This window comes from Peromyscus eremicus, chromosome 14 (genome assembly GCF_949786415.1).
Source record: "Peromyscus eremicus chromosome 14, PerEre_H2_v1, whole genome shotgun sequence".
NCBI classification, from domain to species: Eukaryota; Metazoa; Chordata; class Mammalia; order Rodentia; family Cricetidae; genus Peromyscus; species Peromyscus eremicus.
Window position 1 is genome coordinate 69,204,114 of NC_081430.1, and position 12,045 is coordinate 69,216,158.

General features: G+C 43.6%; 1 protein-coding gene and 1 pseudogene across 1 annotated transcript in view; one reads left to right on the forward strand and one right to left on the reverse strand.

Annotated features, from left to right (window-relative positions):
* Positions 1-11,835, forward strand: part of Arid4a (AT-rich interaction domain 4A) — a 71,925-nt gene extending 60,090 nt beyond the window's left edge. Inside the window, exons 22-24 of the mRNA XM_059279864.1 lie at positions 4,749-4,955; positions 6,053-6,199; positions 10,121-11,835. Coding sequence (XP_059135847.1) covers positions 4,749-4,955; positions 6,053-6,199; positions 10,121-10,224 — 458 coding nt within the window. The 3' untranslated portion in view covers positions 10,225-11,835. The remainder of the gene's footprint in view (positions 1-4,748; positions 4,956-6,052; positions 6,200-10,120) is intronic.
* LOC131924541 (large ribosomal subunit protein eL37-like) lies at positions 4,291-4,722 on the reverse strand (annotated as a pseudogene).
* Positions 11,836-12,045: the final 210 nt, after the last annotated feature.

Here is a 12,045-nt window from a genome sequence, read left to right on the forward strand (position 1 = left end):
GAGGATATCCTCACAGTAACAGGCTTCTACTAGTCAGGCCTGGAGGATATCCTGCACAGTAACAGGCTTCTACTAGTCAGGCCTGGAGGATATGCTGCACAGTAACAGGCTTCTACTAGTCAGGCCTGGAGGATATCCTCACAGTAACAGGCTTCTACTAGTCAGGCCTGGAGGATATCCTGCACAGTAACAGGCTTCTACTAGTCAGGCCTGGAGGATATCCTGCACAGTAACAGGCTTCTACTAGTCAGGCCTGGAGGATATCCTCACAGTAACAGGCTTCTACTAGTCAGGCCTGGAGGATATCCTGCACAGTAACAGGCTTCTACTAGTCAGGCCTGGAGGATATCCTCACAGTAACAGGCTTCTACTAGTCAGGCCTGGAGGATATCCTCACAGTAACAGGCTTCTACTAGTCAGACTCATAAGGTCCTGAATGTAATGAGAAGAGAAAATGTTACGGATTGAAAGAGACTTCAGGGACATGGCCACTAAGTGCATACATGCTTCTCACCTGGATCTTCTCGATTTAAAGAGTAATTGGATCATCAAATGGATGTCTGAAAATTACAATCTCTGTGAATTCCTGATGTTGCTAGCTGTATAGGAATATGTTGGCCTAAAATTAAAGTCTATAAATTCATTTATCTTTCCCTTTAAGAAGTGAAACCTAACTTCCCTCCCCTTGACTGAGATGAACTTAGTGATTAGTGTCTAACAAAGCATAGTGATGGTATGTGCCTGTGATGGTTAACGTTGACTGTCAACTTGACAAGATCTAGAATCACATGAGACAAACCTGGGCACAACTATGAGAGATTATCTAGATTTAGTTCTGGACATGCCTGTGGGACATTGTCTTGATGAGGTTAATTGAAGTTGGAAGACTCACCCACAGTGGGCAGCGTCATTCCCGAGGCTGGAATCCTGGAGTCTGTAAAAAGGTGAAAGTGAGCTGAGCACAAGCGTTCATTTCTCTCTGCTTGACAGTCCTACATGGTGACAGCTGCCCCAGGGACTCACTGCTGTGGCTTCCCTGCCAGGGTGGACTGTACCCTTCAGCTGTCAAGCTGCCTTTATCAGGGTCTTTGCTTTATCACAACAACAGGAGAAATAACTGAGACAGTGACTTTGGAGAATGGATCATAAAAGGCCCCACAGATTCCTTCTTACCCTGATACAGAGTCACTGCCTATTATAAGGATATCCACGTGTTTGTGGAGAAGTCTGCAGTGAGGAGCTATAGGCATTCTGCGATGGGCCAGGAGAAAACCAAAACTCTACCAGTGGCCATGCCAGTGAGTCAGTCAGGACTTCCGAGACCAAAGCCCGGGCTAAAGTTAAAGTGAACCCTCCCAGTGTTCCCGGGGCGGGGCAGCCAGGCAAGCTGCTCCAAGGTTCTGATCCTCAGAAACCATGTGAGATACCAAATGTTTGTTGTTTCAAACCAGTTGAGTTAGGGCTAGATAACTAATATGAAAAATGGTTCTGATTGTAAGAAATGTTTCATGCTGAAGGATTTGGATGATATGTAATGAGGCAACTACCCTCAAGTGGGTTGGAAAACATTTCTGGTTTTCTGTATAATTTTTATAAGCTTATAAATTATTTCAAGGAAAAGTTTAAAGATTTTATAAAAGGAAGTGGCTAAACAGGTGTCTCAGAAGGTAAATGTACCAGCTGTACCACTAGCCTGGCTTCCCGAGTTCAGTCCCTAGAACCCATGGGAAAAGCTAAATATGCTGGCTGCGTGTGTGTGATCCCGGGACTCCTGCCGAGTAATGGAAGGTGGAGACAGGAGGACTCTCAGGAGCTCTGGCAGCTGTCCTGGAGTAGGACAGACTGACTGCCTCTACACCAGGGGCAGAGACAAGTGACACGTGAGCATTGTCCTCTAACCTGGACGGCTGTGCCATGGCACATGCGTGCCCACACTTAACACCCACTCACAGATACAGTTTTCTAATTTGTAAAGAGTAAAGGGAGGGCATGATTGGCTTTTCCTTTTAGAGGGAGTCTGTGGATTAAGGCGGTGACAAGAGATGGAGTCAGTAAAGTTAATAGGATTCACTGTGATTAGTGCCATCACTAACTGAACTAAGGACTTAGTTAACTTAGATACAGAACATAGGACCTAGCAGCAGAGTGTTGGAAGAGTTTGGGGGAATATGGAGTTGTTGCTACCCGGGATTAGGAAAATAGATATCACGTGGTGTTTAGAAGAAAGTCTGTGTACAGAGGTCTGTGTTCACAAGAGGATGAGACTGCTGTGGGAAAGGAATCAGAGTGAGAAATCAGCAGGGCGGTAGCTCAGTCTGTCAAGTGCGTGCAAGCCTGAGAACTCACGTGTGATCCACAGAGCTCGTGTAAAATGCCAAGTGTGCTTTTGCACACTTTGAATCCCAAGGCTGGGGAAAGGGGACAGGCAGGTCGTGGGGTTCACTGGCTAGTCAGCCTCGTCAAATCTGTGAGCCCCAGTTCCCAGTGAGAGATTGTTTCAGAAGACAATGTGGACATCTCCTGAGGGATAATGCCTAAGGTTGACCTGGCCTATATGCACGTACACACACACACACACACACACACACACACACACACACACACACACGAAGAAAAAAACAAAAGTAGAGTTAGGAGGTGAAATCAACAGGAGTGGGGTTGTGTGGATTGTCTTCACCTGTTGAATTTGGTCCATAGTGAGTTCCAGGCACAGTTAGAAGGAAGGAAGTCAGAGTGACAAGACATTTCTCTCTTTTGTTTTTAGAGACAGGGTTTCTCTGTGTAGCCCTGGCTGTCCTGGAACTCTCTATAAACCAGGCTGGCCTCAAACTCAGAGATCTGCCTGCTTCTGCTGGCCGAGTGCTGGGATTAAAGGCGTGCACCAGCACAGCCTGGCTGACAAGACTTTTCCTTTTCAAGAAATTTGCAGAGATGTGAAAAAGCTCCCACCAACGAGAGCTTACTCTGTCCCCACGCTCCCTTAAGGTTGAGGCAGCTCTAGACTCTGGAAACAGGAATCCAACAGTTAAAAGAACATGAGTACTTGACACAAGGGTCTTCATTCCAGGGGACCTGGTAGTAGAGCATTCCAAAGCAAACGCTTCTTTTGAGGACAAATAATAATCTTAATGTAACCTTATAATTAAGACCCAGTAAGGGGCCGGTGAGATGGCTCAGTGGGTAAAGCATTTGCCACACAGTCCCGACCCCTGAGTTCTGTCCCCAGAACCCATAAAGGTAGGACTGTCACATGTCCCCCACAGCATGTGCATGCAGCATGTCCTCCATCCTACACACAGGAATCAAGTGTTTTTCTTAAGGGTGGTAAAGACATACAGCTGGTGCAGATGCAGGACAGGAGACAGCTGGGAAACCGGGTGTGTAATCTTTGGCTTTCAGAGTAAAGACAGGGTAGGGGTAAAAGGTATATGCCTTGAAAAAATGTAAAATGAAATTCCAGCTTGTTTTTATGGGAAAATCCGAACATCTCTTAGGATGAATTGGTGAGGAGGGAAGCAGAGTTGGAAATGAATTGTTTTGTTAACACATATCAGAAATTGAGTGTAGACCACCATGCCTATAATCATAGCACCCAGGCAGCTGAGGCAGGAGGATCATGAGTTCCAGGATAGCTTGGGCTAGTTACTGACTTTCTGGGCTATCAAGGCCATTTTTAAAAAATAAGTGTTAAAGAGGAAAAGAAAAAGAAATGTTGGACACGTTTACAAGATCTGTTTGTGTTCTTCATACATAGTTGAGCTGGGTGGTTTTTTTTTTTAAGATTGTTTTTTACGTTTTATTTCAGCATCCATAGAACTACAGAACTACAGAATATTGTTTTATAACTCTCCTTTCCCATTTAGTAATATATAGATCTTTTATCATTCTTGTGAACTGTAGCTCATTCTTTCTTCTCAGTGTGTGTGTGTGTGTGTGTCTGTGTGTGTGTGTGTGTCTGTGTGTCTGTGTGTCTGTGTCTGTGTGTGTCTGTGTGTGTGTGTGTGTGTGTGTGTGTGTGTGTCTGTGTGTGTCAGAGGGCACCTGTGGGAGCCAGTTCTCTCTTTTCATCTTGTACCTGAGCACCAACTCCCGTCATCAGGACTGGCAGCAAGTGTCTTTACCCACTGAACCATTTCACAGGCCCTGTAGAAATCAAACAGTGAAAAAAAAAAGTAAGCATTCAATAATACACCACTTTGAAAACATTTTTTTCTACCTATGGTTATATATCCCTCCCCGTTTTTTGTTTTTTTTTAACTAGAGTATTTACTTTATGATGGATTGAAATCCTCAAGATGAACCGGATGCTGCAACAACTGCCCTCTTGGGCTTAGGTGTTGTCCCTTCACAGAATCCATGTCTGAATCTTCAATAGACAATTTTAGGTGTCTCATCCATCCAGTCCTGGTAGTGTTTCGTCTCTTAGCCTGGACACTCCAGTTATACTTTCTCTTGCCTTGGCAGGGTGGCCACATTTGCCACAGGTCGACTTCTGAAGGTGGTGGGTGAGCCGCAGAGCCACAGCGGTGGCACAGCGTGTGCGTCTTATTGTGACGCTTTCCAAAGATGACCTTCCTTTGTCGTCTTGATTCTGCTGCCAGAGCCCAAGAGTTTATTTTCCCTTTGTTCTGTTGTAACTCTTGATATATATGTTTACCTGTGTGATACCAAGAAGTGTTATTGCTTCTGCTGCTGCAGTTTGATCTTGAGGCTGTCCGTCATGTGTAACTGGAGTGCACTCATTACAGGACAGAGCAGCGACAGTGAGGACCTCCCTGCCATAGACAGTTCGAGCAAGTGCACGCCAGTCAAGCATCTCAGCCTGGCGAAGCCGCAGAAGCTAGCTCGCTCCCCTGCAAGGATCTCACCTCACATCAAAGACGGAGACAAAGAGAAGCACAGAGAAAAGCATCCAAATTCATCCCCTAGGACGTATAAGTGGAGCTTCCAACTCAGTAAGAATCTCCCAGATAGCCTGAATGTATATTGTAAAGTGTAACATTTCTTGAAATGTCGATTTGGAATAGTGTTAATAATCATTAACAAATTATGTAGCCATTCCAAATCAGTAGTCATCACTTGTACATAAATCTGCTTTTCTTTTTCTTTTTTCTTTTTTTTTTTTAATTTGGATAATGCTAACTTGGTAAGTATGACAAAATCTTCAGTTAAGAAACCAAACATGAGCCAGGCGGTGGTGGTGCACGCCTTTAATCCCAGCACTCGGGAGGCAGAGCCAGGCGATCTCTGTGAGTTCGAGGCCAGCCTGGGCTACCAAGTGAGTTCCAGGAAGGGCGCCAAAAAAAAAAAAAAAAAAAAAAAAAAGAAACCAAACATGAGCTGAGTGTGTGGTTCGCCCCTGTAACCCAGCACTCACCAGGGTGAAGCAGAAGGATCATAAGTTCGAGGGCAACCTGGGCTACACAGACTTTGTATGATATATGAGTTATATAAATAAGTGAAAAGAAAGTACCTGCCACTGACACTTAAAAATACTAGTTACATCACAGGTCAATTGCTTTCTTTTAATGTTTTTTTATGTTTTATGATTATTGGAGTGATACATGTTTGTTTTATTTTTTTAGATTTCTTTTCTGTTTCTTCTCTCTCTCTCTCTGTTTCTTGTCTTTCTTTCTTTCTTTCTTTCTTTCTTCCTTTCTTTCCTTTCTTTCTTTGATATGCACTAGTGTTTTGCCTGTATATACTCTGTATGAGGGTGTTGGATCCCCTGGAACTGGAGTTACAGACAGTTTTGAGCTGTCAGGTGGGTGCTGGGAATTGAACCTGGGTCCTCTGGAAGAGCAGCCAGAGCTCTTAACCATTGAGCCATCTCTCCAGCTCCCAGAGTGATACATGTTTAATATAGAATATTGGGCTAAAGAACTCCTAATCGTAGATTTAATTTAATCATATCTTCCATAAAGAGCTTGTGTTAGGTCACAGTAAACTAAAGCTTTTACTGATTTGCAAGTTAGACTCTTTATAGAATTGCATTCTTTTTGTCTTACAGTTATTTTGTTTTAAAATTCAGATTAACTTTCTTTCCTTTTAGATGAATTAGATAATATGAACAGTACAGAGAGAATCTCTTTTCTCCAAGAAAAACTGCAGGAAATCAGAAAATACTACATGTCTTTGAAATCTGAGGTTGCAACCATCGACAGGAAGAGGAAAAGATTGAAAAAGAAAGACAGAGAAGGTAATGCTGTTTGTTTCTCCCCTTGTTTTAGGATACACTCAGATCATTTTATGAGTTTCTCTTTCTCAGTTCATGTGCAGTAGATGCTGCTTTTAGGTTTAGGGCTTTCTCCTGGTGCAGGAAGCGGGTGTGTCTGCAGCTGAATGAACCAGAGGGACACTCTAGAAAGGGTGCGAACTCTTTCAAACAGTCTGTGGTTTACTGAGCGTGTTGAGTTTTCCAGGAGGGCATACTCTGCTCAACAAATGTTTACTGGCTGCCCCTATAGTTGTTACTATGAAGTTCACCAAGATGAATAGGCCTTAGGTATCCTCAGCATTACCTATCTGGACCCATAAATCATTCATAAACATCTACAATCTAATGCAGCTCAGCAACACTGAGCATGTGTCTCGTGCCAGGGGCTCTGCAGGGGGTGCAGGGCCAAGATAAATTAGACACAGACTTTGATCTCAGTATCCTAACGTCTGAGTGATATTGCCAGTCTGGCCGTTAGGTTACTTTAAATAATCCTAAGGAGTGTGCTGTCTGTGCCAGACCTTAAGAATGCACAGTTGCCAGCTAGTCAAACACTGGACAAGGAGTCTACCCAAGCTCTGCCAAGATATGAGTAAAGGAGATGAAGGTTTGTGCCCTACCTCGCTAGTAATCAGATCAGAACACAGGGAAATGATCACTCACAGTGTGACTGGAGGGAGGAATAGTGTCCAGGATGATAATGCCCCCTGCTGGGGAAAACAGGAAGGGGGTGTCTCTGTGTTGTTCGTGCAGAACAAATCGAGATGGCCCTTGTATTAGTTACTTTCACATCGCTCTCTCCAAAAGAACGTAAGAAGAAATCAGGACAAAGTTTAGTCCCAAGGAGGTGCCCCAATGATCTTTTTCCTCCAGTGGTTCTTGTCCAAGAAGACCATCCTTTGAATCTGTCATGGGATTGCTCCACTGATTAGGTCAGAGTGCTTTGTTTCTGAAAGCCCTTCTTACACACATACCCAGAAGAGTTCTTTACTAATCTCCCTGGCATTTCTTGATGTAATTAAGTTGACCATTGAAACTAACTGCCAGAAGATTCTTCTGAAGAAGCTAACTATGCCTAGACAAGTGGTCTACCCTAGAAACCAACATTTGGATGCTTCTGAACCTAAAAGCAAGACCCTTGCAAATCACATGTGTTTTGACCACATTGAAAGCTGCAAAGCTCAGACATGGCTTCTAGTCAGCTTATTATGGCCCTTTCCTGTGTCTGGAAGCCACATGACCAGATATTTGAAGAAATCCTTTGTGTAAAGACAGAGGCTGAAATAGGAGGGGGGGAAGTCCCAGAAAACTGTTATTTTTTAAAAAGCACAAAAAATATACTAAAAATTTAAAGCCGGTCATGGAGGCTCATCATACCTGTGATTGTAATCCTAGCACTTGGGAGGTGGAAGCAGGAGGATCAAGAGTTCAAGGCCAGTCTGGGCTAGGTAGTAGCTAGTTCAAGACTAGCCTGGGCTATATAAGACCCTATGTCCAAGAAATGGAAAGTTTTCAGAGATAAAGAAGAATCTATGAAAATATGACAGGGGGATTATAACAAAAAATAGTAAAAGGGATATGTGTTGTGCTGGAAAAAAAATCCCATCAGAAAGTACAAAAGACAGATGTTTTGTGTATACGTGCAACGTCAGCACTTGGGATGTGAAGGCAGGAAATTCCACTAGGCATGCGTGGGCTACATAGAGGTACCCTGACTCAAAGAAGTGGAGGGTGAACAGCCTGGGCTACATAGAGGTACCCTGACTCAAAGAAGTGGAAGGTGAACAGCCTGGGCTACATAGAGACACCATCTCAACAAAGCTATATATAGCTATGTTGGCTCAAAGAAATGGGGTAGGTGGTCAGGAAGGCAGGCCGGTGGGATGATGAGAGTAGAGAAGAGTAAGTAACAGAGTCTGGTGAGGACTCTAACTGATGGATTTCTACAAAGAACACTGAGAACATGGGGGAAAGCTCTTCAGAGAATGCTGGGGAACTCCCAGAGGGAGGTCTGTGTTAGAAGACAGAAAGGTTAACATGCCTTTATGGAAAGTCACACCACAAAACTTACACTCCACGGGCAAGAGTGAGTCCTTAGATCTTTTTGTTTTCAGTGGGAGGTGAGGTTCGTTTTCTGAGGCAGGGTCTTACTCTCTGGCCCAGGCTGGCCAGTATGCATGGTGATTTTCTTCCTCACTCTACCAAGTGCTGGGATTACAGGTCCAATTTCAGATGCTAAAAGCTTACATGTAAAAGGTACCCACAGAAGTGGGTGGACAGCATCCTGTTTCTTAAGCCGGAAGCCAGACAAAGAAAGAGTGTGTGGGATCCTGCAGACAAGGAGTCCACATAGAAAAATGCTGAGTCGTCCTCGCATGGTTCCAGGGACGCTATAGAGTAAGGACAGAGAGGTTATTGCATACAGCTGGGCAAGGCTGTGGGGTTACTACAGGTGACCGAGGAAGCACAGCTTATGGTACGCAGCTGGATCAAGGAGACCGGAGCTAACCCCCGAGGGCGCAGTCTGTAGGGAAGCAGTGGAGGGGCTGTGAACATGAGTGGGGGAAGGCTATGGTGACACTTCTGCACACACTGTGGCACCTACGCTCGGGCCCTTGAGGAAGGCTCTGCCATTTCTCTGGGCTTCACCCTGTCGGGAAGACTTTGCTGTTTTCCCATGGGTCTGAGACTGTGGCCCTTGACATGGCCATGCCCAACAACACACACTGACTCAGGACTGCACATTCTCGGGTCCTCCTCCATTCCCCACAGGAAAACAGTTAGGGCAGAGCTTAGGGTGATGGTGAAAGGCCATGGGGTGCCCAGTGCAGAGCACGTTTGCCAAGCAACTTCTCCAGGATCAGGTCGAACAGAAATAGGTGGAACAGCTGGCTCCAGGAGGTGTCTAGATAAACCCACCCATGTACACACACCTGCACACCTGCTAGGGTCCAGCTGGCTCCAGGAGGTGTCTAGATAAACCCGCCTGTGCTCACACACACCTGCACACCTGCTAGGGTCCAGCTGGCTCCAGGAGGTGTCTAGATAAACCCGCCCATGCTCACACACACCTGCACACATGATAGGTTCAGCCTGGTTGAGAGCATTGCACTCCCTCTGACAACTTCTGGGGATGACCTGTGTTATATGTGGCCTTGACCAGTCCAGCTGTTCTTAATACTGAAAATAGCATGGAGCAAATGGAAAGAGATCAAACTTTAGAATTGGTCCATTTTAGGTAAAGACTGTAAATAGTTAGACGTCCTTACAGTATTTGTAATCATGAGAGGAAGGGCTAGTGGTGTAATTCAGTGGAAAGTGCTTAGCTAGCAAGAGTAAGGCTGTGGGTTCTGTGCCCAGGTCATCCCCCACCCTACGCCTACCCACCAGACTTCAGGCTCTTCACTCTTTACATCTTGTGATGTCTGGTTCCGTTTAGTCATCCCTTTTGTTTCACAGTGCTGGGATGGAACCCAGGTCCTGTGCATGCTCAGCACACTGGATACTGTGTCCTCACCCCGGCCAGCCTGTGGCATCTCTTCTGAACTAAGTCCCTTAACTGGTCAAATGCTGGGTCACTTAACTGGGTCAGACAGAGTACTTGCTGACAGCTTGTTACCCTTTTGGATAGCATTCAGTTGGCCTGTGATTGAAGTGAATGATGTTACAGATCTAGTTTTAGCCAGGTGTGGTGGGGCACGCCTGTAATCCGGCACTCGGGAGGTAGAGGCTAGAGACTCAGAATGGAAGGTCCTCCTTGGCTACAGACCAAGTTTGAGCCAGCCTGGGCTATGTGAGATGGCCTCAAAAAACAAACAACGAATCTTATTTCTAATTTAGCTTTGGTTTTCGGTGTCTTTGTGTATCGTTCCTTAGTCTAACCTGGCTGTGTTGACTCCACAGTGTCTCATGCAGGAGCTTCTATGTCATCGGCTTCATCCGACACTGGAATGAGTCCCTCTTCATCATCTCCCCCGCAAAACGTCCTTGCTGTAGAGTGCAGGTGATGAACGTTTTCTCCACCCTCCAGCAGATTGCTGCCATGGACAGAAATTCCAAACCCTGAAATACAACCACAGAAAGCACTCAGCTGGCTAGGTAGCTCCTGTATGTTTTTCCAGGATTGTAGCTCTATCCTCCTCTGCTTTTTTATTGTTGCAAAAAATAAGCTTATTAATAATTGAAGGGTAGGTGACCTGCCATATTAGTCATAATTTTTCCTCTCTATTTTTTCCTTTTTTTTTTTTTTGTGATAGAGAAAAAAGGGCACTTAGCAAATTTGAATTTATATAATAAAGCTTTCAGGTGTTCTAGAGTCATAGACAAGCAAGTGCACATGATCAACATCAGAATATTACCTGGCTGAGTAGTGACTGCTGCACTTTCACTGAGCTGTATTTGAACATGAACACTTGGTGAGTAGGGGGATTATTTTATGTTTGTTTGTTTGTTTTTTAATTTCATTTTTTGTGGAAGCACTTGCTATGTAGAACTGCCAAAGTATGTGTTCAGTAGTGTGCCCAGATTTCAAGTGTAAATGGGACAAAATCAGTTGTGAAAGGAAGTGTAGTTGGCTGAAAACTGCAGTTGTAATAAGTCTTCCACTTTTTATAGGACTTTGGAGCACACAATTATGCAAATATTTTAATGTTTATTAATGTTTACAGTGGAATTGTGAATAAGTTTTCAGTGGACTATCTTATCCCTTGACAAAAATATTTTGTCTTTTTTCTATGTAATTTCAGAGTTTTTATTTTGTTACAAAAATACAAAAATGAAATATATAACAACAATGAAGTTATTTAACAAGATTTCTAAAGCTGAAAATTTTTGTGTAAAATAAGGTATTATCTTGCAACTTGTTAAATATATTTATTCAGACATTGGATGGTTGTATTTTTATGTATTTTTTAAAATATTAATAAAATTGAAAAAAAGAAAATTCTAGGTTACTTCACTCTTTGGATGGCAATGGTTGTCAGCTGCCCTTTGGCAGGGGCTGCTTCCCGCAGCCTCACGTGCTGAAGGCAGTCTGTGTGAGTCCTTCCAACAGAACAGCTCTAAGCGGGCATCTGGATCACTCAGATGTCCTTGTGGAGAGACTTTGGCAGTCCTAGTATTGACACTGTTTGGAGGATCAAATTTTTGGTTGCCCTTAAGATGCTTTGTCTCACAGTTTTATGTTTGCTCTACTGCCGAATAAATTTATATCTCCCAAAGTCGAGATGCAACAATTACATGAAGCCACTATGTATGCCTTGCCTGTGAATTGTTTCACAGGCTGATACATTTGTAAATAATTCTTCCAAAATCATGTATTTAAAGCAGTTTTGCATATACATTATGTAAAAAAGGTGATTTTTTAAAAACAATTTTTAAATTCATGTTTGTACATTAAAAGGGGTTGTTTCGAAGCCTCCTTTTCTGTGTTTCGTACGCTGTAAGGTGATAGCCAGCCTGGGCGCCCCACACTGTGACGGCAGACAGGTACAACCCACCCGCGATGGCAGAGCATTACCGAAATCACTGTTCCTCAGCTTCATTTCTCCACGTTGTGAACTGTTATTCAGATTTCTTCCATTTTCTCAGAGAATTAAAACAAAAAAGTACTCTTGTAATATGAACTTTCCTGTCTTTTCTTTGCAAAGCAGAAGTATTTCAATGTAAAATAAAAACAGAGCCCAGTGGGCGTGTCTTAAACATAGGCTTTACAATTTTAGTTTTCTTTTAAGTGATTTTTTTCTAAATGCCAGTAACTTATAGTTGGAAAATTAAATTCTATGAAACGAAGCTTTTCAGTACATTCTTCAATTTTTAAAATACTTGTA